Genomic DNA, 24,801 nt, shown 5'->3' with positions numbered 1-24,801 from the left:
CTGAAATGTAGTAGGCTAAACCACAACCCCCACTCAACTTTTGCCTGTGAAGCGTATTTTAATCTTCGGTGCACATTGCGCTGTCAATCAATGCACGTTTATTCACTGTTCTTGGGACGCGCCTTCGGTTTGAATTCTTGACGTAGAGCGCGTACACCCTTCACGATTATCAGTTGCTCTGCGGATTTGTTGCTCTCGTCTGGTTCAATCTGGTCGGCTAGTATATTCAATGCCACTGTCGGGCCTGTGTCTTTACTTCCTGCGCTACAAGTTTACAAGGCATATCGGGACGTTATTTCGGCACGCCAATTTCTACATTCACTACATGCGAGGTTATCGGTAAGTTGTTTGTACAATCATTTACAGCGCTACCAGACCAGTCTATCTCTTTTTGGTGATCGGTATTAGTGTGCAGCCATAAAACGGATGGCTAATTCTTCCGCAAATATGCAATGGTAAACTTCAGTCTCCTTTGCAGTAATAAAATTGCTATTGAATAGATGACACCTGAACGCGTACAATCGCAAAATAAAATATTTAATAATGTTATCTTATGTAGGGTCTGGAATACATTTGATCTTATTATTGTTTTGGTCGTGTCTAAATGTACCGTTGAAGTTATTTGAATAATTGAAAATCAGTTATGTTTATGTGCAATCTTCAACGAAAGTCAACATTAAGCACTGGGAACGACTTCTCACGACAATGATACAATTTGGCGACTGTGTGTGAAATGTATCATTTGCCGTGTTGTAAGTCTATTTACGTTTATAGCTCTCAAACAGATGGCGGGGAGGGGAGGGGCGTACAAGTTGCTCAGAATACACTTTTGAGTTGTGCTACGTAGTTGTAAGTAGCACAACTGTGTCTTAGTTCAGCTGGCAACTCCCTGTATAATCAGACCAATACCGTTTTTTAGAAGCACACCAATGTGCTTTAATGGAAAACTTGTGGGTACTGTTGATGGAGATGTGGTTCTGATCTTGTGGTGGGAGAAATGACTCACTCAGGAAGAGGGCTCATTCTAACTAGTTTTTCTTTTTCCTGTGGAGAAAACGCTACAGCTTTGGCCTTCATGGCTCTCCTTGCTTTTATGGCTTCATCTTCCTTATTTTTAATTGACCTTGTGATGACTCATCCTACAGTTTTGTTCCCTTTCTCAAGATCTCCTCAGAATAAGAATGGAGTATTACCAATGTTGTTAACTAAATGTCCCCTTGTCCACTGCACTCTGCTGTATAAATATAATCTGAATGTGAAGTTAGTTTCCTTTGATCAGAACTTCTGATGCCACTTTTCCAATACTATAAGGTTAGAAGAGGTACATTGTAATATTGTCAGTTGCTCTGCACCTGCAGGTATTTCAGAGAGGGTGTTTAACTTTCGGCTCACATACTCATCAACAATGCCTAGCTATGCACAGTTCTGTAAAGAAACATTGTGTTGTGCAATACTGAACGTATGCAGGAGACCTTTCTGTGATATTCCTCCAAATATGGGATAGAACATGCCACATTTACTATGCAAAGGTTTGCACAATTTCTTTGAAGGGACTTTACTAGAAGATGTTTTACTGTGCCACTGTAATAATGTTACTATAAATGCATACCTCTTCCTCCTCGTCCTCCCAAGACGTGTATCCCCTCATGACTCAGCAAGAGCAGCGGGAGTTTAGTGAGAGCCTGGAAGCAGCCCTGTGCTGGATGCAGGCCATCCAGGAGAGGCTCCGCACCAACGACAACACTCAGGGCCCCCGAGCAGCCCTGGAGGCCCGCCTGCGAGAGACTGAGGTGAGGGACCCACCCCAGGCGATGAACTGCCTTTTGTCTCACCTTTGACACCCACCCTCCCACATAGAGAAAGAGGGCCTAACATGTGGCACTGGAGAACAGTTTTAGACAATGTAAGGGTGCATGACTGTCCATTGAGAATCTGAGAAATTGGTGTGTTGTACAATGGAAATATAACTTCCGATTCTTGCTTATGAACGTATTATTTTATATTCTCACAATACTACTAACAACCCCTGGGTATGCTATGAAAGATTACGTCATTAAAATAACATGATGTTATTAATGCTCATATTGAATGTTTTTTGTCTGACAGAAAATCCACGAGTCAGAGCATGATGGTCGAGTGAAGATGGACATGGTTTTAGTGGCCGCTGAGGTTCTGTTGCAGAATGGAGATGAGGAGACGAGGAACCAGACCCACACCAAACTGAAGGACCTCAAAGCATTATGGGAGGACACCTGCACTTACATCATTCACTGTCACAGGTAGCATGTCACTCCTATGAATCCCATATCTACACATACCCTCCCTCGCACACACAGGCACACACACACACACTCACCCCAAAATGATAGTCACATTTTCTTTGCTTTTATATGAACTCGCCTCATCTTCCTCTTCTTCAGTCGAATAGAGTGGGTGTGGCTGCATTGGAGTGAGTACTTGAAGGCCTACGAGGAGTTTGAGCTGTGGCTAGCCAAGCTACGGCGGACTGTAGATGCAGAGGCAGAGCTTCAGCTGGGCGTGAAGGAGAAGCTGTGGCAGGTGTGTTACTTTCCATGCTGGCTGAAATTGGATAGAATGTGAATGAAGGATGGGGTTGCTCAATGGTAGAGCATTTGACTGTCGATCTAGAAGTGGCAGGTTCAAGTCCCGCTCTGTACGTTGCTTTGGATAATGAATATATTTTTTATAAAGAGGCTTTTTTCTCCAAAGTAACATCGGGGGGGGAGGGGTGATTTGAACCTGGGATTTCTGGATCCACTGTAAAATGCTGATCCACTGAGTTAGTCCCATCCCTGTTTCAGGTGGACCACCTGAGGGTGATAGTGAGCGATGTCCAGGCCCAGGCCCCGCTCCTGGAGAGGCTGCTGGATGAGGCTGCTGCCCTGCACAACCGCACCCAGGACCCCAGTGTGGACCCCCAGGCCCAGGAAAGTCTTCAGGAGGCCTACAACAACATCAGGGACCAGTCAGAGGTGTGCATGTGGTTGTGTGTGTTTCATTGATTGTGCATGTGAGGGTATGTGTATGTTTAAGAGTGTGTAAAATAATGCAATACAGATGAGTTGGTGCACTCAGGAATGGATTGACAGTTCTATTACTCTCAGTAATTCTGTATCTAATTTGAAGATTGCATCAACAAAATCTTGGTATGCACTCTCACTGTTTATAAAGCACAGTGTCAAAAGTGAAAAACATTTGATTATATCCAGAAGGGAAGCTTTAAAATCTACTTCTTCATTTGCGCTGTCGTGTTTTGGGTACTTCCTTCTTTCCTCAGACAACCAAGACATTGTTCCTGGTTGTCTTTTTCATATTCCTCTTTGAAACACCATGTACCCTTTTGAAACATCTCATGACATCATGCAGTGCAAGACTCCACACTATTTCTAAGAGTCTCTGTGATGTTCGCTCGTTTGAACATGCCTTGCTATCGGCTGCGCCATGCAACTCGTCCAAAGGGAGAAAGTACACAGATGATTCATGTTGCGTGTTTCATGTGGGTTAGGGGTGCTCAACGGGGAGCTCCTCCTAAGGCTTGTACTTATGCTGAAGCAGCACGTCCATGTGTAACACGCTCTATGGAAAAAATAGCTTTTTGACATGGCTCAAGTATTGAGATCACGGTGCTGTAGCTGAGAGTCCTTGTAGCTTTTTTAATCAAATTACTTTTGATAAAATTTATGTAGTCTTGTTAGATATAATTACACTATTCAGAGCTGCTTATTAAGCATTGGTCATTGGATTCGGTTGGATGAATTCCAATTGAGGTACAAAGAGACGTTTTAGAATAGAACAGACTCAAAAGCACATATATAAAGCTTGTCTTGATTCTCAATTGTGTTTCGAAATAACAGTTAGACCAGACCTGTCTTCACCCAGCTCCATCCTGATTTTCACAACCCCGGTCATTGGCAGGAGCGTCTAGCGTTGCTTCAGAAGATGGCTGAAGAGCACCAGATGTACCAGAACTCCGTGTTGAAGTTCCAGTCGTGGCTGGTGTCCAAGACAGGGGAACTCAGCGTCCTCATGGAGAGGGAGGGCCCGCCAGAGAACAGGCTGAAAGCCCTACAGGTGAGCATGTATACAAGTACAGGTAGATGTGTCTCTTTACGCTAGGACTCACCAATCTAAGATTAGTTTTCCCTCCAGACAATATAGCTCTTGACTAGTGAGGGGGAAAGACGCAAGCAAATATCAAAACAGGTATTTATCAATTCTGAGTGGGTCTTTTACAAAAATACGAAACAGTTCGTAGTTCATGGAAAGTACAAGAAGTTGTCTCAGATGAGATGTTATTGAAGGTCCTGTGACTGCGGTCCTTCAACTAATTTACGGTCTCATATCTGCTCATATAACAAGAATCGAACCTCTGTCTGTTCCCCCCCCCCTCATATCCACTCCCTTTCCCCCTCTCCTCTGCTGCTTTCTCCCCCCTACATACTTTCTTCTTTCCCCTCTCCTCTCTAAATTTCTCTCCCTGTCCTCTCCCCTTCCCCTTCTGCTCTCCGTTCTCATTCCCAGACACTGGACGACAGTGTGGCCAGTGAGGAGAAGACCCTGCAGCACATCGAAGGCCTGGCAGAGGCCGTGCACTCCCACACTTCTCCAGCAGGGGCGGAGGTGGTAGTGGAGGAGGCGGAGGAGCTGCGGCTGGGCTGGCAGAGGCTGAGGCAGGGGCTGTACGAGGCCGGTGAGGGCCTGAGGTTTAGCCTGGACTCTCAGAGCCAGTACCTGGCCCGGTGTCAGAGGCTGGGGAAGGACATTGCACAGCTCAGGGCCCAGCTCCAGGGGCTTGGCAGAGAGCTAGAGGGAAGAGAGGCAGGAGAGAGGACGGAGGAACAGATGGTGGTACAGTGGAGGAAGTACACAGTAAGTCTATGTTCCTAAACCTGTCCGTCTTTGCCAAGATTAGAGAAATCTATGCAAGTCAGGTTCAGCATTCCTTTTTCTTCACTCTCAATTATTTCCTCTGTACTCCCTCTGTTTGTTTATTTTCCTCTAAGTGCGTTCCTTATCAAACCCCGTCCCTTACTACCAAGGGTTTGCCACATAAAACATGTTGCCACCTCCCTCTCCCTCCCTTTTCCTTCTTCCTCTTTCAGTATTTCTTCTCAAGCCCCCTCTCCGTTCTTCTAAGCACCTAGTAACCTCCCTGTTACTTTCACTCCCTCAATAATATAATAATAGCAGTAAAAGCAATAATGAGCACTCTTTTTACCTCTACTTACTTGCCTTCACACCCAGTGTCCTTCACGCCAGTGCATAGGGACTGTGCTAGACCTGTTTTTAAGTGGTTAGTCTAAGTATTACTCTTCTGGAATTTGCCACAGGCAACATGCCTGAAAGGGGTGTGATGGTGATAAGACTACTATGCGTGGCAGGTTGTCAGAGTCTGAAGGTACATCATAATTATCAGATATCATTTATCCCTTTTATGCTCCAGTCCCAAATATTGTACGTATGTTAATGCATATGTTAATGCATATGCAATGGTAATGCGTATGTATATATCATGTTGCTATCACCAGTCCTGTGTTTTTGTAGAGCAGTTAAGAGCTGTGTATTGAGGACAATTTGTATGAAAAGGTTTCTAAGGAACAAATATCAGTTTTATAACTAGACTGGTACAAGGAAGGGTGTGACAAAAACATAGTTCACCACAAATATATATCAACACCCAACTAACCACTGGTCTGCATATTTTGTTTATAACTCATAAGTTAAAAAAATAATTGCTAGAGGTGTATCATGATCTTGACTATTTCAATAAATACCAGTTTGAATGTTTGTCTTGTGACATTTTTCAAGTTATTCATTTACTTTTCCAACTGTCAACATCAATGTAATACAACTTCAGATGACTGAACTGTGTTGTTAGAACTGTGCTCTTCTGCTGTACATGTACTGTTTGTGTGTTGCTTAAAAGCATATCATAAATAAATAAATAAAATGAATATAAATTAATACTTTGGAGTAATCATTCTACATACTTATCTGACTGATGAATCCAATTTTTTCTTTTTTTCTTCTTAGAATGTTCGGAATGCTCTTGTGGCTGAGGAATCCCAGGTGGAACACCTCAAGACCCAGCTCAAAGAACTCTTCTGCTTCTCCCAAGATTCCCGGCACCTCTCAGATGACGTGCTGGCTGCAGTCAAGGAACATCAGAGGTGAGTATACACACTTGGGATGCATCTTAATACTCTAAAGATGTCCCTGTTCCCTCTGTGGCAAACAAATTAAATGGAACTGTTCTTTTCTTTTATTCTCCAAGATTGTTGTTATTTGGTGTTAATCAGACAAGGCCAACAAATGTCCTTCACCTCTGGGTTCCAGTGTGAAGTGCCGGGCGGGGAAGCTGTGTTCGGAGGCAGAAGCAGGGCTGAGGCAGGTGCTGCAGGACCCCCTGCATGTCTTCTCACAGTGGAGCCAGAGGGTGTCTCAGGTTCTAGAAGCTTCCAATGAAGTGTCAGAGTTTTCCCACATCGCACGGCTGGTGCAGGACATTGAGGTGAGGAGCACCCTCTAAATGTGCAAGGTTCTGCACTCAGTTGTTTTAATATAATTATATTATACATTATTGAATTTGTTCTTTCATCTGCACTGAATGCATGCAGCTGAGGACACATTCTATCTAAGAAAATATAAAATAAAAAAGTACTTTCAGTGAGGAATAGGAGTCAAGGAAAGGAATGGCTGTCTTGTTAGCATTGTTCAAAAGAAAAAGACAACCATCCATCCGGCAACCAATTATAGACATGAAAGACATGAAACTTTAAATCTCTGCAGCTCTCTAGAACTGTAAGGGAAATAACTAACCCATTAACTGGTAGAGCAACAGACAATCTAACCAGAGCGTCACAGGGATATTAGGTAAGCTAGGGAAATCAAATCAGACCTACATACAGCAGGCTACTGTGCTAAGAAAATTTAATTTATCCCACAAAAATGACTTGCCCTTTTCCCTACTGAGTTTGGTGTGCTGTTATGCAAATACAGGTGGTTGAATAAATCCCTGGCACACTGTTGACAAAAAGAATATGTGATGGTTTAAAAGGCTTAAGGCCCTTTTTTTCTCCCCACAACAGTCATCTGTGGTGTGGTTGCTCGTTATTTCTTTTTCTCTGTTTTTGTTCCTCCTTCTCGTTTTGTTACTTTCTCCTCATCTGACCTTTTATCATCTAACTTCTGCCTCCTTTTCTGTGTCTGATTTTGCTTTTTATAATTAGTTTTTTTTGGGGGGGGGATTTCCTCTTAGTTATCTCTCTTTATTCTCCTTTCCTTTGCCACTCAACAGTTGTGATTAAACTCTCTATTCTAGGTTTCTCTACTTTCTGACTCTTCTTCTTTTGAAACTCCTTCTCTCGTACTTTCCATTTTCTTCTTTGACACTCATCTTTACATCTCCTGTACTTAATGCCTCTCTCGTCTCACTCCGTTCCCCTTCACACCCACACCACCACAGTCTGTACTTCCTTCTCTTCCCTCTTTTCAAACTACGTCTCCCTCTACACCTCTTTTCTTCTTTTTTATGTGGCCTCCAACTCGTTTACCATCATTTTCCTCCACACTGATACAGTCCTGTTTCACCCTCTTCTCTCCCTTTCTCTCTCTCATTCCACCTCTCCTCTTCCCTATCCAGTTCTCTTTCTCTGTCATTTCAACTGTCATTCTGTCCCTCTTTCACAAAATCTCCATCTTGTCCTTTCTCCCACAGAACCCATTCCACTCTCCCCCTCCCCATCACTATCATACCCTCCTCAACCCCTCCACACACACACACATCTCCCTGTGTTGCACTCTCACTTTAACCCCCCCCCCTTCACTCTCTCCCCATCTTACCATCTCCGCTCCCCATCTTACCCCATCTCTCCCCTCTCCCTCTCCAGCGGCTCCTGAAGCCGAGCCTGCAGCTGCAGGAGCGTCTGAGCTTGTTGCAAGTGAAGACGGAGCTTCTGACCTCTGTGTTGGGCCAGGAGGGGGCAGAGGGGTTGCTGGATGAGCTTGGTGGTGCCATGAGGAACCGAGAGATACTGCACAGCCAGCTGCTGCAGAGGAAGAGCCGGCTGCAGGTGGGGAGGAGCGAGTTTGTGCAGTTGTTTGCTTTGGTTAACTCCAAATAGACTTATTTGCCGGATCCGCAGAGTATTGACTGGGATCAGTTTACCTTTATCTTGACACATTTTGCTTATTTTCCCAAATTATGAAAGTAAACTTGCATAGCAAACTATTTAATTTCTTCAATCTGCACTATCCTCTTGTCCCCTCTCTAGGGTTTGATATCCAGAACCAAGGATTTTGGGGATGCCTACGAGTCAATCCGCAAGAAGCTGACTCCTCTGAGAGACCGGCTGGTAGCAGCTGACAGCTTCCAGCCAGATATACTGGCTAAAAAGAGCCAGTCAGACCAGCTTAGGGTATGTTTGTTTACCATACCCTGGCAGCCATGCCATCGCTCAAATGCTGTCTAATAGACACTGTAGTATCCCCATAGGGACTGAGCCTTCCTATTATGAATCTACAATACATAGAAATGTAATATCTCTCTATCAGTATAATTGCTTTCCAACACACAAATAAAAGTCAATTGAATATCAACCTACTAGCTATCTATCAAGGAGTCATGTGTAGTAGCATAAGGTTTCATAAAATTGTTGCCATACCACGCGATCGATGGTGGGTACTTTAGGTGTGGTTCAAAGCAGAGGGAATCCATCTTGTGTTTAGTTATCTGTCACACCACATGGCAGGATACTTCGTCCAGAGTAATTGCAATGCGAGTCACGTCAGAGAACATGACTGTCTCAGACTAGTTGGCTAATGATGTCCTTAGGCTAGCCTCATACTCTGGCTAATAGAGGTCACCCACAAACCCTGGACTCATTCTGTTGTTCAAAGCTGCAGTGGTAAATAACCAGGAAATGGTATCCTCACACACTCATACCACCTGAATCAAGACAGGAAGTGATGAAAGTCTTTCTTTCTCTCTTGCTGTCTGAATGCTAATGAAACGTTTTTTGTTGGAACAACTTTTATCATATGAGCAGCTGAATGTTGCTATTTCTCGATGTGTTCCCAGGTGGTCAAAAAGGACCTGGAGGACTGTGAAGCCCACATCATGGCCCTGGAGACTCTGGTGTCCAGCAGCCAAACCAACAGTGCCCAGTACGAGAGGCTCTATGGGGACTGGAAGCTCCTGTACAAGACTGTCAGGGTAAGATAGAGAGAAGGGAGGTGTGTGTGTGTGTGTGCGTGTGTGTGTGCGTGGTGGGTGGGATGTTGTTTTTGTATGTAGGAGTGTTGATGAATGGATGGGTGAGGGTTGTGATTGTTTAGTTTAGTTAGAGTGTATATATATTTATATATATATGTGTTCACCTTGTGTGTACACGTCCTTGTGTGCTCATGTTCATGGTTCTATATGTTCTACATACATTGGTCGTCATTGGCTGTGCGTCAGGTGAGGGTGAAAGACAGCGAGGAGAGCATCGCTGAGCACGAGACCTTCCACGAGAGCCTCCTGAATGTGGAGAAGTGGCTGATGATCATGAGGCAGAAGCTGGAGTCCTACCAGAGCCCGTCTGGGGAGTGGAGCGTGGACAACAGAGAGCAGGAGGCCCAGGTAGGTAGCGCACTGCATTAGCAAGTACGACCGGTGTCCTGTTCTGTATCTCCTAAAACACAGTGATCATAGTGTAGTAACTACATGCTCGTGTAGCCGAGGTGAACTGGTCAAACTCGGTCCTCCTCAGTACAGTCCACCCACGCCAGCGTAACTGGGGAGTATTTGGGTTGCCAATGTCTGAAGTCTGGTGCGAGTAAAGATTGGGTTTAAGTGACTGACGAATAGCGCGACGACTACCCCTGTTACACTAGGAAGACACAGTAGTTAAATATATATATGTTATTTGTGCTGTTGGCATGCTTGTGTTTCAGTCAATTTCCTCTCTGTATTCTCATTTCGCTCATTCAAAAATGTATTGTTGTCTATGGCTTCTGTCAATTTCCCTTTTGTTCCTGCAGAGGGCGCTGGGTGAGTTTCCAGAGAAGGAGCTGCAGCTCCACCAGATTGAGGCGCAGGGCCAAGGGGTACTAGAGAGAACCTCTGAGCAGGGCAGGGTGCACATCCTCAGCGACATGAGGCGCCTGCGAGAGTCCTGGATGGCCCTCCACGATCTCAGCCTCAACCTCTACAGGTACTGTTAGAACCATGGCCCAGAACACGCACAGGTATCCTGCTTCAGATAGATGTATGAGTGCATCTCTGTCTTTTTGAGTAGCCTCATCTTAAATGTAATTTCCGTAGATCTGGTTTAAGTCCTAAACTTCAGCTCAGTGGTTTTTGATGGGAGTCATTGACTAAAAATCTTCCACTGTTTCTTTGTTCCATTTGTTAGGCTGCTGAATAGCCACAGTTCCAACTCAGACCTCCATAACGAGAGGGTTAGAGGGCATAGTGGTGACCACACCAGCACAGACAACAAGCTTCTGTGCAGGGAGGGAGGGAGCCAGCTCATGGCCTCCAAAAGCTCCAACAGTCAGAGACAGGGACAGCCAGAGGGCACCCCAGAACAGGGCCCCAGTGTGTGGGCTTGCGAGAAAACTGGGCCTGAGCTAGGGGGTAGGATGGAGGAAAGGCAAGAAGATAATTTTGTGGCAGGTCAAAGAGGGGTGGGTAGAGGTCAGGGCGTGTGGGTCCAGGGTGGGTTTGAAGAGAGTAACATGGGAGCTATGGGCAGTTCACCGATGCAAGTGAGAAAACTGGGCACTTTCAATCAAACTCCATCCAGATTACAAGATGAGGCTAGCCAAAGAGCGGGGAGTGGGGGTGGGCATACTGGGAGAGGGAAGGAGGGGGAGAGGGGCAGACAGGGCCCCGGAGTAGAGGAGGTTGACTCTTGGGGAGGGACCCACCTCACAGGGCAAGATAGAGAGACACTGGGGGGGTCTCTGACCCTCAGAAGAGGTAGAAGCCCCCAGACCAGCGGGGGTTTGGGGCTTCCCATGTCCAGTGATAGAACTGAGGAATGGGTGGACGAACAGCGATCCCGAGACACGGTCGAAACACAAGCGGCGTCTGTGCGCGCCGGTTACGGTCACGGTAGCAGAAAGAGCAGCAGACATGGGATCCAAGGAGAAGATGAGGTGGGGAGAAGCGAAGGCGAGCGCTTGGGAGAGGGAGGGGCCTTCACCTCTGTTGGAAAGGCCTCGGGGTTGACCCCATTGTCTCTCCGAAACTCTGCAACGACGACACGTGACGTGGGAGCCACGCAGCATGTAGAGGTGAGGCCCCTCCACGGATGTCTTGAGTGTTTCTTTGATTTACCGTTTTTACTTCTTTTACTTTTTTAAATGTTTTTCATGACACCAGCAAACACGCTGATCCGTTAGGAACCTCTCTCTCTCGTCTTTTACTTTCTTGTAAAACTAGGCTGTCCTCGTGAAGCCAAAGTAACTCTGAGACTTTAAAGTTCCCTTTCTGTTGCCGAGCTAATGCTGTTACTGGTGGGGTCCTACAGGGGAGCCCGGGGCAGGCCTTGAGCACAGCTGAGTATGAGGAGAGCAGAGGGGAGTTTGAGGCCTGGCTACTCAGAGAGAATGAAGTCCTTTCAGGAATACTCAACACCAGGGGGTCGCTCAGCAGCAAGGAACTCAAGATCAGACAGGACACACTCAAGGTTGGTATGTTGTTTTCTCTTCCAGTGTTGTCTACGTGACAGGGTAAATGAAGTTCTACAGTTATTTGGTCATTTCAAAAAAGCCACAAAAAGAATAGTGAAAAATATACTTTTAAATACACTAAAAGTTCTGCATTGATTTATTTAAGCTTTGGAACTGATCTTCAGTATATTGTGGATGATAAAAAAAGATGTGTCGCTCAAGGTTAACTAAGATTAACGACCCAAGAACTTCTTAAGAAGTCTGAATTATAGCTTTAGGCTGGCCTAAACTGCACCAAAGCTTCCAGCTGCCACTGTTGCAACTCTAAAACAAGTTCTGCCCCAAAAAAGTTTGAGGCTGGTAACCAATCGACTAAGTTAAACTCTGTAGACAAGGTCAAACAGTTGATGTTTGCACAAGGGATGCAAGTCTCAGGTTTGGGAAACTGCAAACACCCGCCTCCATAAAGTAATAAAAAGACACTTCAGTCAATGGAGAGAGGGATTGTGTGGGGATTGAGTTGTTTGAATGAGTCAGACATTGTCAATGACCCCTGAAGACTAAGCCCTGTTTACATTTAGTCATTTTGTTTCAATGGAGATACATTTTTATGAGGATTTAAGAGACAGGTGGTCTGTAGTTAATATCAGGTGTACTTGCAAGCTAAACAGTACACAAAGTCACTGATGCTTAGTGTTTTGGTGTTGGATGCAGTTCTGTTTTGTTATGGATACTAGCTTATCCCTTGAAGCATATGCTACGATTTATTGATCTAAGCCTTGGCTGAGCTTGATTGTTCATGCATGAAAGAAATATGATTTGCCACAATGGGAATAATACATGGAAGGATATTGTAAACAGTTCATTTTGAGCCCTTTGTTCAAAATGTGGTCTTGTCTCTCTCTCTCTTTCATCTTCTTCCATGTTTCTCTTCCTCTAACACTGCATATCCTATTCTCGCTTCCTTTCTTCCACCCTGATCTCCTCTCTTTCCCTCTTTTGTTTGACTGTGACCTCCCCCTCTCTCCCTCATCTTTTTTCTTTCCTTTTTACTTCCCTCTGTATCACTCTTTCTCCATCCCTCTCCCCTCTTCTCCCTTCCATCCATGTATCTCTCTTTTTCTCACTCCCTCCAAAGGCCTTGCGGTCAGGTGTGGGCTGGGGTCAGGAGCAGTTCCAGAGCCTTCTGCAGGTGGGCCAGCGTCCTGGTTCAGGGGTCAGGACCAAATCAGAGCCTGGGGTTGATGATATGGGTCTGGAGGAGCTTAGGTATCGCTGGATGCTCTACAAGTCCAAACTGAAGGATGTGGGAGACCTTAAGACTCACCTCAGTGTCAAGGTGAGAGCTGTTTTTTAGTTGACAGGGATGCCCAACAGAGTTAAAGAGCATTCTGAGGCACAGATGTAGAGTGTATGATCTCAAGCATTGGCAGGGTATATTTAAACATACTATTAAACATTACATTTAGTACTGGGATATGTTAACCCATATCATAGTTAAATAGGATTAAAACATTCAAAACTTGAAACAGTTTTCACCCAACTCTTTTGTAAAATATGTCAACCTGCCATCCCATGTGCCTCGTCTGTCTAGGGTTTTTCGGTGCGTACCTCCAGGCGTGAAATTTGTTTTATGGGAAACACTGAAATTTATATTACACCACATTCGCCTTGTGGTTGTTTCTTTTCTCCACAAGATGGCAATGTTACACTAAAACCCAACAACTGTTGTCTTCACTTGTGTTTAGCACAGAGGAATGGCTACATTTAATTTGTATGTTTTGATATTTCACCAGGGTGTCAGAGCAGGACAAGATGAGACCACCAAAATACGAAAGGTACTTTTACCAAACACCCCTTTGACTTGCCATTGTTTCTACTGTACCAATTTGACAACTATGAAACACATGATTAAAAATGTGTTTCCACATCACAAACATCATACACAGGGAACATGTCAAAATTTATGTACAAAACTCAAAATGAAAAGAATTAAGCTTTTGGGTTGTAACAGCTTGGGTCCGTGTGCCTCCTGAGTTGGAGAACCACTCATTTAACCACCCAAGACTGACACCAACTCAAGCGTGCCCCAAGTCTCTACGCTGAGATGATTATGAGGCCCGGTTGCTTAGCACTGTTGGGAGGGGGATTAAGAAATACCATACCCCCACTCATCCCCTTGTCTTCTCACACATGCTCACAGGGCAACCACTCAGCACACACAACATTCCTTAAGATACACCTTGTTTTAAAAGTTGAGTAAACTAACCCCTTGGTCTTGACAACTTTTTTTTGGGGGGGGGGTTACCAGTTGATGAGTCATCGCGTCCACCCTCCCTAACTGTCAGACTAAATCCTGACCTTAACTATTTTGTGAGTCATACACAAAACCGTCCTGAAACTGGTTGTATTGATTCAACCTTCTCACCCTGTCCTCTACTGCCTCCTGTGTCGATCAGGCAGACTGAGACTGGAGCAGATGTTCAGTGAGGGGCTAAAAATATGACTTATGTCTGCCCCACATTTTCTGCATTATTTAAACAGCAGTTAAGGTTCCAGATGATACCGTAGAGCTTCCCACAGTTGGGTCACATGGAGAGTAAAGTCTGAAGTCCACACAGTAGCTAGGCCACTTACAAACAGTAAACTAGGTACATGTTGTCGATCGTCATGTTTTTCTGATAGTTTGTATCTAGATTATACAGTATGCAATGTTGTCTTATTGTCAATGTCATATCTCCTTAACAGAGGTCCTCCCGTTAGTTTGTGTTCTTGTGTCTAGATTGCATACAGATAAAACTACAGTGCAGTAATGACTGTGTTTATGAGTCAAAGCATGCCTTGTGCCTTCATACTGTAACAATGACTGTTATTACCACATGGTTCTAACTGCTATTAGTGGCAGGATAAATCCAGACAATCTTGCAGATATACAGCCACACAATTTCAGTCATCCATGCTCCACATATAGTACCCATCAGAGGGTTAACTCTCATCTCAGGTGTCTGCAGTCCGTTTCTGTTACTGCCAGACCAGTCATTAACAGTTTAAACACACACACACACACACATTTCATACGCACACTTGTCTGCAGCACATCCTCCCGTAAGTGACACACTACTCTCATGGCAACACAAACATATACACACTTATGTATAGATAAAGAACATAGAACAAAATGAAAATGTAGCATTCAGCAGTCTTCCATTGTCTTAATTTGAAAGTAGTCCTGAAATCCTCAAACACTGGAATCAACATTTACATAATACAAATACATTTTTTATTGATTGAGGCATAAAACATTGCCATTTACGTCATGAAAATAACAACAGTTATCATAATCACCACCACCACAAGCATCACAATTAATCTTTAGCATTCCTGTTTAAAATATTTTAGGCTACAATCACTAATAGAGTGTTACCTAAAAGCATTGGGTAGGGTTTAGTGTGGAATAATTGGTGCTTGACAGACTTAACACCTCCATAAAATGATTGATTTATGTATTCAGGGGCGCTTAACGCTTGTCCATCAAATAAATCCCCCGCTTCATACCTGCTTTGTTTGAGGTGGTTCTGGAGTTTGGATGGAGAGGTAGAGAGAGCACAGCTCAGTTGAGAGGCTTTCATTTTATCTTCCTCCTCCTCCTCTCTCACTCTGAAGCTAAGCAAGAGGTGGATGAAGAGGCGGTTGGTGGAATGAGTAAAATGGAGATGTGGAGGGCAAAAAGGTTATGGCAGTGGGCGAGTGTTTGTTTCACTCAAAAGAACCCTGTTGCTCTCTCCTCTTGCTGTTTCACTCTTTTTCTTGGTTATCCCTCTATCTCTTTATTACATCATATATGTGATTTCAGTTAGTAATTATGAGAGAGAGAGAGAGAGAGAGAGAGAGAGAGAGAGAGAGAGAGAGAGAGAGAGAGAGAGAGAGAGAGAGAGAGAGAGAGAGAGAGAGAGAGAGAGAGAGAGAGAGAGAGAGAGAGAGAGAGAGAGAGAGAGAGAGAGAGAGAGAGAGAGAGAGAGAGAGAGAGAGAGAGAGAGAGAGAGAGAGAGAGAGAGAGAGAGAGAGAGAGAGAGAGAGAGAGAGAGAGTACTGTACAGTATGTGTACTTCAAATTAGGAGACATGCAAATTGCACACACACACTCACTCATGTTGCTTTCAGTTAAATATATTTGTTTGCTTGTTATGACCATGTGCTGATCTTTTAAATGAGAATTGTGTGCTGTTTGTGTAATTGGCCACATTTTCTGTACTGAATTTCAAGCACGAAAGAACAGTTGTTTTGGCCTTTTGGTATGTTTGGTTGTACCGCTTACATGCATTTAGTGTTGTGGGTGACTGCTGAAAGTGTGCGTGCAGCATTGGGTATGATGGGTATCTGCAGTAGAGTGCATCTATTGTAAAATATATGTGTTTGTGTTTACTACATGTGAGTGCCAACCTCTCTCTCTGGGCTCTGTCACTCCAGCAGAAGAGTCCCAGTCTGCTGTACCGTGTGTGCAGGGTGGCCCTCCCCCTCCAGATCCTGCTGCTGGCGCTTCTCCTCCTGGCCTTCCTCCTGCCCCTCATGGACGAAGGGGCCAGCTGCTCCCTATCCAACAACTTTGCCCGCTCCTTTAACATCATGCTGCGATACGACGGACCTCCGCCAACATAGACAGCAGGCCTACATCTACACATGAACTTACCTGTACTTGGACGACAACTCATCATCCATATATGGGCTGCAACATTCAGACACGTACTGCAACATCTATACGTGGCCTACAACTCCCAACACCAACCCATTTGACCGTAAATCCCCGTCACACCTCACAAGCTCTGCCATTACAGACCTACTCCACCTACTCGTGTAACTATATGAGGACTACAACTTCCATAATCCATGTTTGGATACAATTTCTATTTTAAACCACTGGACCACACTGTCCATTTATAGAAGTGGAACAATAGAACTAGAGCTTCAGCATTCATCAAATACAATTTACCCACCATCATGGATGCCTGGAAGTATGACCTATGACCTTGGGCTTCGGTAATGTCTGCCTGATCTTTTGATAACAATGGCTTATTGGGTCTAAGATAAATGGCATGCTGTGTATATATAACCTTCAATCCATCGCTAATCCTGACCTCAATACTCACCTTCCACTATTTAAAGTAGAAGATAAGGGAGTCAGGAGTCAGGTGGCTGAGCGGTGAGGGAATCGGGCCAGTAATCAGAAGGTTGCCAGTTCGAATCCCGTCTGTGTCAAAATGACGTTGTGTCCTTGGGCAAGGAACTTCATCCTACTTGCCTCAGGGGGAATGTCCCTGTACTTACTGTAAGTCGCTCTGGATAAGAGCGTCTGCTAAATGACTAAATGCAATCGCAATATCCCATATCCTTGCATAAACCAGGACAGCTAATGATGATGCCATCTACCTACATACACATACATGCAGACACGCACATAAAGCTTTTCAGAGAGAGATTATCAACCCAGACAACCCAAACCATACTTTAGTCAGCCTCTACTGCTCTTCAAGCAGAACAGCAATGGATCTCTTCACTTGCTTTAGAGTATAGGGCAGACCGCCAGCATATAAGAGGGATATCTCTATCTCGCAGAATGCTAGCTTTCTATATCTCCAGTGGGTTCAGTTTCAGGGATAGTGTACTGGAACTGAGTACAATAGACTGCGTAAAAGATTCTGCGTGACCACTTGTGGTCAACTTCATGCCTCACTCTCTGTCGGCTTCTGATGCAAGCACCAGAGTGTGTGTGTGTGTCTGTACAGTAAGTGTTGGTGTGTGGGCGTCTTTGGCTCTTTCCACTTGTTCCTTTTGACTCAAGCTGTTTCACACTCTGAGCTGACACAGTTAGGCCGATACACACACACATTTGCACTTTATTCTTTCTATCTTTTTTCTTACACTCTTTTTTTACACCTCACCTTTTCACCTTCTGTCTAAAGGACTCCAAATCCTCTTCTCTCTAACTAATGAATATTGACGGACATGATGCTCGAGGATGCTGCTGATATCCTCTCATCAAATACCTTGCAGGGTTGTTCACTGATGCACCCAAAAAGACAATCATCTTCCAACATTCAAACAACAAGTATCAAATGTTTAAATCATATTTGTAAAAGCATAGCTTAGTGTATTCATTTGCTATGAAAGTATTAAGACCTGGCCATAGCTAGGCTCAATGGGGTCAATTGTTTATGATATTTTCTTTTCAAGTAAAAAAAAAAAAAAAAAAAAAAGAAACGAAACTTGTTGGACAGATCTTTAAGGATTTTTTTTTTTTTTTTTATCTCACTTCAGTACAACATCTTATTTGTACTGGTGGAATGTGTGTTGAATGATGCTTTTGACAAGGTGCTATTCTAGTACTCTTCTTTACTCCATTGTAAGCATTCTTAGGCACAGTTCACTGTTGAAAAAGCAGTTGGAAAGTACCCAGTCACCCATGCCCTCTACATTTTCTGGGGCCAGTATTCTCTTGGGCCCTTTTTTATACCATGGAGTTATAAAAATGGAAATAGCTCCTGTTATGGTAGAATGTCCTTTTTTGTGCAAACTTTTGAACGAAGCACAGACTGGAAACACTCTGTCTCTCTCTCACTGCCCACCCCTCTCTAATACATTCTTCTGTGAGCTTTTCTTTCTTCCAAATACCCCACATGTTACTATGACAACAGAGGCCCAATCCAGTTAGTCAGTTCAGGATGTGTCATACAGATGAGGTCTTTGTTCTTACAAATGAAGCAGAGGTTACTTCCACAAAAAGTTTGGGGTTCTGAATTGGATTGAAGTTCCCAGAGGCTTGGGACGATGGGGATTTTACAAAGTTACATGAAAGCACACTTTGGAGCCGGGGGGAGGATGGGGGCCACGCCTACAACACCATGTTTTACAATGAACTGAACATTTTGATGGAAAATACAATAAGTGTGAACCACTTCTTTAAAACAGTGTAGCATACCTAAGAGGACAGTCTTGTCCGGCTTGTATTTTTACCATGGACACCATTTATATGTAACTGTTATCTAATCCAAGTTATGCAGTGCTTGTAGGAAATGTATTTATTCAGCAAACCTAGTACTGAAGATGATTATGTATGATTTTAAAGCAAAATGTAACACATAGAACAGAACAATCAACAGAATAAACATTTTATGTATGAATAGCCAAACCCACTTCATAGCTTAGTCCATATTAGATATTGCATGCTTGTATGCCTTTACAATCAAAGCAGGTTTAAATACATAGACTGCCTGGAATGTTGTGTGTAGCTATAAAAATTGAAATCCATATGAATAACTTGAATTACCTACAGAAGTTCTACTTTGGAAAGATGGCGCCGTGGAATCTGGATGGAGTTGGGATAAGCGCAGCAAAGTGGATGAATGTGGGAACATTTTACTAGATTTTTCTGCAAAGCAGAGTGAATGGAGGAAAACTATTTCTCTGATAAATACTAATGAATAATATTCCAAATGGACTTTACACTTTAGCTTGAGTAGCTTGTTATGCAAACCCTTGTTAGGCTTTAAAATTACTATTTAAAAAAACAGGCAGGATTTTCTTTTGTACAACAGTACAATCACTCTATTTTATTATGGTCTTGGAACTCCATGGAAATGCTTCAAATACTATATATCAACAGAGCTTGTATTTAACCAATATTTTTGTATTGTACTTTTGATGGAAAATACAATAAGTGTGAACCACTTCTTTAAAACAGTGTAGTATACCTAAGAGGACAGTCTTGTTCGGCTTGTATTTTTACCATGGACACCATTTATATGTAACTGTTATCTAATCCAAGTTATGCAGTGCTTGTAGGAAATGTATTTATTCAGCAAACCTAGTACTGAAGATGATTATGTATGATTTTAAAGCAAAATGTAACACATAGAACAGAACAATCAACAGAATAAACATTTTATGTATGAATAGCCAAACCCACTTCATAGCTTAGTCCATATTAGATATTGCATGCTTGTATGCCTTTACAATCAAAGCAGGTTTAAATACATAGACTGCCTGGAATGTTGTGTGTAGCTATAAAAATAGAAATCCATATGAATAACTTGAATTACCTACAGAAGTTCTACTTTGGAAAGATGGCGCCGTGGAATCTGGATGGAGTTGGGATAAGCGCAGCAAAGTGGATGAATGTGGGAACATTTTACTAGATTTTTCTGCAAAGCAGAGTGAATGGAGGAAAACTATTTCTCTGATAAATACTAATGAATAATATTCCAAATGGACTTTACACTTTAGCTTGAGTAGCTTGTTATGCAAACCCTTGTTAGGCTTTAAAATTACTATTTAAAAAAACAGGCAGGATTTTCTTTTGTACAACAGTACAATCACTCTATTTTATTATGGTCTTGGAACTCCATGGAAATGCTTCAAATACTATATATCAACAGAGCTTGTATTTAACCAATAGTTTTGTATTGTACTCCATCAACAAATAAATATGCAATGTATAAAAAGTCAGTTTAAACCAATGCATTTTGTCATGTCCTGTTTAGACGTTAATGTACTAAGAAGAAAAAATACTTATTGGTTTAACATGCCATTCTTTGGTTAACAAGTACTGTTAATTGATTCATACAGTCATTGGTTAGTAAATCATTGACTGACTGTACCAATCCCAAATTCCTAAGTCCTCCCATATTTACACAATTTTACTATCTGAGGCGGGGAAATGTGGTGTCGTTAACACAGTAATCACAAACAGTTGTCTTGTTGTTTTTCCAGAATAATTTCTGATATAACATGGATCGTCAAAGTTGTCCCCACTAAAGGTTAACCTCAGAAGATTTGGAGTTGTATGACATCCAACTGGGTGTACCATTTATCTATTTGTAATGTAGGCCACCAGCGCACCAGTAAGTGCGACCAAGCTCAGAGTAAGACTATTAATGGCCAAACGTCTGTCTCCAAACATCTGTCTGTTATGAATGGATGGGGATTAGCTCGCCAAATCGGATACACACATAGAACCCATCTACTGTATACAACATTACCTGATAGGAAAACAGAGGCCGAACCGTATTAGTATTGAACCTCTGAACCTCAGTTGACTTACTGTTCCAGTCACATTTGCTAACAATGTTTAAGTGTGGGGTGTAGCCTTTTTCATGCACAGGGTGGAACTAAAAGGATTTTTATGAGTGTGCTTGTCTGTCTACCTGTGCCCTACCTGTCTGAATTTGATAACAATGTTGGCACACTTTGCTCTGTGCAGGAGGACTTGCATGGCCTAATTAACGTGGATAGCCTCACTGAAGTAGAAAGATGATCTAATCCTCTATTGCATATCTGCACTGTACAAGAGAGGGAGAGATAGTGTGCTTCACTGCTCCTCACCTATCGCCCACATGCACAATATCCCACCAGTCCTCATCCCCTCTGTGTGTGTGTGTGATTCCTATCCCCATCCACCCACTCTCCTCTCTGCAGTGTCTCCCCAAGAGGCATGGTTTCTCTCATAAACAGCAGTGAGGCTCAATCTGGGCTCGTATCTCTGCCAGTGAAGTAGAAAATCCTCTATTTCCCTTCCACCAGATCTTGACACCAACTGCCATAGAGGAAAAGAATGCTATAATGTAATATGCACATACAATACATACACAAGCACACATCCATACAGCAGATGACACATCCACCATGTGACCATGGAGCATGTCCCCTGCCAAGCAATAGCTGAACATGCCCGACTGTTTACACACAATGCACTAATAGCTAAATCCCTTTAAATGTTTTAAAGCCCCTGATTTAGTCTCTGACTCACTGTGGTGTTGTCAGTATATTGCTGGTCTCTCAAATCTCCGATCTACACAACAGAAGTCATCAATGTTCAAATAAAAGCATGACCAGTCTTGAGTTCATTTCAACCCGCTCTTCCTCTGCTGGATTGTAATTGCATTGTACATCATTGTGTCTGCTCTGTACAATTGGCCATTGATTCCTGTGAAATTACCCAATGTTATCTTGTGATTTCTGAGATGGGAGGAGGTATAAAGAGGATATAACATGCTATAAAACACCCCATAAAACTCCAGTCTCTGGCTGGACGTCCACAGGAGGCTACAGTCTTTGGTAGAGGAGCAGCTAGTACTGGCCGGAACTGAGCCCTCACTGATGTTATTACTGTCACCAGATTCATCCAATTCTCATTTGAGTGGGAAGAGTCAACATTGGTGAAAGATGGTATTTAGTACAATAAGTGAAGTGAGGGATGCATGCAAACGGGCTGTGATCATATTACCTTATTATGAATTGGCTAATTTATCAGGCAGGTCAGAAAGGAGACTAAGAGGGAAGGGGATGTTATGGGATAATTAATTGGTTTTCGAGAGAGATAGTCTGCATGTTTTATTGTGTTTAATGGGAAAGATAATGGCGGAAACAACGTTAGAGAGTAGATAGACTGAGGTTTTCTTTTTGATGACACCTCTATACCATCCCCTTTTTATTCAGCTACTTTAGCCATATATATGTATTCAGTGTCAGAACAAATGTTTTCTGACAAGGGAAAACCTTTGGATTTAGTCTACACAAAAAGTATGCAACTAAAAAAAATATATATACTCTCAAAAACATTGTTTTATGTGGTGAGTTATGGTTTGTGAAAGCCTCAAAAGTAATGAAATTCAAATGACCACCACAACTCTAACCCAATAGATGCACAAATAAATAAATTGTGATGCTAACACTTCATATAATACATATTTATCATCCATGATACCAAGTGTGCTTTATCCTCCAGTCTAAAACATCAGGTTTTACAGGCATTGCAAGGCTTGTCATGCAGTGCTGTGGTTCAAAGGTCATCCACTCCACCTGTGTTGGTCTTGTGACCACTTAACCTGCACACACTTAATGAAAGCTCTCTTCCCTAACTCACAATACACCCGGGTCCTTTCCTTTAGCACTGACAGCTTCCATCTTCTGAATTAGCCTTTCTCAGATACCTCACCCACAATGGTAAATATTTAAGCAGCTACCGCGTTGCCATGGCAGCGGTGCTGGACTATCACAGGTTCGTTGCCCATCAGGGATGACCTCGTAAATTCTGATGTCATGACCATGTTTAGTAGAGGTACTCACAGGCTGGAAAAACTGAATCCTTCTCTAAAATTCCCTGTCAGGCATACATTTCAGGCATAGATTTGTAAAAAAAAAATGTTTCCTTATGACAGATGTAATGTGAATGTCCTATGTCAATCTCACACCATAGACCCAAGTGAAAAGCTAGTGTAATAGGGGAAGCAATACACCAGTGTATTTGGCTGGCTGCAGACCCTTCCCCCATAGCTAGTTTTCGTGGAATGTGACCTGTCATGAATGTGTCCTGATAGATTTATGGTTCTCTTGTTTACACTCTTTCTGTCACTGCCCGAGGGCCTGGGGTGGCCAAGCACTCTCTAGTCATCTTACCTATACCAAATCCTCTCTAAACAAAAGGCTGAAAAACTGCAAATGTTATTAATACATGTTAAATTGATATTTTGGGGAATGAACCAGTGCCCCATGCTGTCATAAGAAGCTAAGATGTGACATTTACATTTAGTCATTTAGCAGACGCTCTTATCCAGAGCGACTTACAGTAAGTACAGGGACATTCCCCCGAGGCAAGTAGGGTGAAGTGCTTTGCCCAAGGACACAACGTCAGTTGGCATGACCGGGAATCGAACTGGCAACCTTCGGATTACTAGCCCGATTCCCTCACCGCTCAGCCATCTGACTCCCATCCCATCTGACAAAGCGGTCAAAAATATTTGCATTTTTTTTCAGGGTGGTTTCATTGATCCGTAAGACAGCTTTCAGGAGAGCTCAATAATACATCTGGTGGAAGAATGGGATGAGCAGACAAATTCTAACTGGTATAATGTAATGTTAGGTAAAAGATTAGAACTTTGATAATATGAACGAGTACACAACATTATTTCAATGAAATGAATTCATTTTTTTCTTTTGGGTATATTACTAATCCATACACATCTGTTTCTGTTATGTGCTAATCCACATATTATCCTCATATTAAATATTAAATGTTTTTACCAAAAATCACTTAAAAACTCCAGAGATGGAGAACAGCCCACTGCTGAACACATATCCAGGACAATGCGGTGATTGCTTGCTAATGTTGCTTGACACGAGAACTGTCTTAAATCTGTGCTTTCATTCCATCGAGCATGTCATGCATTTGTTGCACATGTCCCTGTGAAACAGCACATTAGTTTGAGTGTAGGCCAACTGCTGTTTACCAAGATGGCACGTGCATGTTCTCTGTAGCACTGGCTGGATGGTGGTTGTCCTTCTGACCTCCAGCCCAACATCCCAGCCAATCACCGACAGATGGACTGGAGAGATGGACGCTGTGTTCTGTCTGTGTGTGTGTGGAGGGATGTGGGGGAGGATGGAATTGTGTGAGGGGAGGGAGGGCTGGTGTGAAGTTGTTTATTTTCTCTCAGGCAACTGAAAGTGAACACAGATTATCCATTAGTGCAGTGCTCTTTACCTACGCATCTTCATAACACTGCTATCAGTTTCTTATGTAGGTCATAGATTTCTTCAACTTTTTCAACTGCAAAGAGTTTCTGTTTACTAATTTTCCTCCTAGATTTGGTTTGTATGCACAGAGAGCAGATTCAATATAGCCTACACAAACACAGACAAAAACACACATTCAAACTTGTACCAGACTTCCACCAGTTATCACCTAAAATAAACAGTCAGAATCTCTCCCACCCTCCTTTCTACAAACCCCAACTCCCTTTTCCTGTTCTGTTGATAGGCTATAAAGTCCACACTGTGGCCATAATCATAACATGACATTTCCAGACAGACAATCCCTAATTGGATGTGTGGTTCCAAACCGTATCATCCTGTGATCTTGAATGTGTCTAGATTTCCATCCAGACAAGGATGAGGTTAACATGTCAGAATACTACAGAGATTTGATATGTTGTGATTATTTCTACTAGCCTATAACACAGCATGGTGTTGTGTGTGTACCTATCCAGGTAGTACCAAGAACAATATTGTATTTCTGTCAACACTAATTAGAGAAACCGCTTCACGTGGGCTAGATAGAGATGCAATTGA

The 24,801-nt window shown here is 43.0% G+C and overlaps 1 protein-coding gene across 2 annotated transcripts; it reads left to right on the top strand.

Moving 5' to 3' along the window:
* Positions 1–182: 182 nt before the first annotated feature.
* On the top strand, positions 183–20,203 carry syne3 (spectrin repeat containing, nuclear envelope family member 3). 2 transcript variants are annotated; one of them, XM_062469731.1, is made up of 19 exons: positions 183–339; positions 1,633–1,790; positions 2,107–2,279; positions 2,421–2,559; positions 2,823–2,993; positions 3,937–4,092; positions 4,543–4,890; positions 6,055–6,191; positions 6,358–6,532; positions 7,911–8,093; positions 8,295–8,438; positions 9,101–9,235; positions 9,482–9,643; positions 10,045–10,217; positions 10,419–11,304; positions 11,541–11,699; positions 12,821–13,021; positions 13,479–13,520; positions 16,153–20,203. In XM_062469731.1, exons 2-19 carry the CDS (start codon positions 1,647–1,649, stop codon positions 16,336–16,338), a joined length of 3,714 nt encoding a protein of 1,237 aa, XP_062325715.1. In that variant the 5' UTR covers positions 183–339; positions 1,633–1,646; the 3' UTR covers positions 16,339–20,203. The 2 variants fall into 2 exon arrangements, with proteins under 2 accessions (XP_062325715.1, XP_062325713.1); XM_062469729.1 differs by having other exon boundaries at positions 16,150–20,203.
* Positions 20,204–24,801: the final 4,598 nt, after the last annotated feature.

The sequence above is a fragment of the Osmerus eperlanus genome, chromosome 9 (assembly GCF_963692335.1).
Source record: "Osmerus eperlanus chromosome 9, fOsmEpe2.1, whole genome shotgun sequence".
NCBI classification, from domain to species: Eukaryota; Metazoa; Chordata; class Actinopteri; order Osmeriformes; family Osmeridae; genus Osmerus; species Osmerus eperlanus.
This window is presented reverse-complemented; position numbering and strand designations above follow the sequence as displayed.

Coding starts and splice junctions, on each gene's coding strand:
- syne3 (XM_062469729.1), top strand. CDS start 1,647: ATGACTCAGCAAGAGCAGCGGGAGTTTAGTGAGAGCCTGGAAGCAGCC. Junction 11,700..12,820: donor TCAGACAGGACACACTCAAG/GTTGGTATGTTG, acceptor CTCCCTCCAAAG/GCCTTGCGGTCAGGTGTGGG. Junction 13,022..13,478: donor AGACTCACCTCAGTGTCAAG/GTGAGAGCTGTT, acceptor ATATTTCACCAG/GGTGTCAGAGCAGGACAAGA.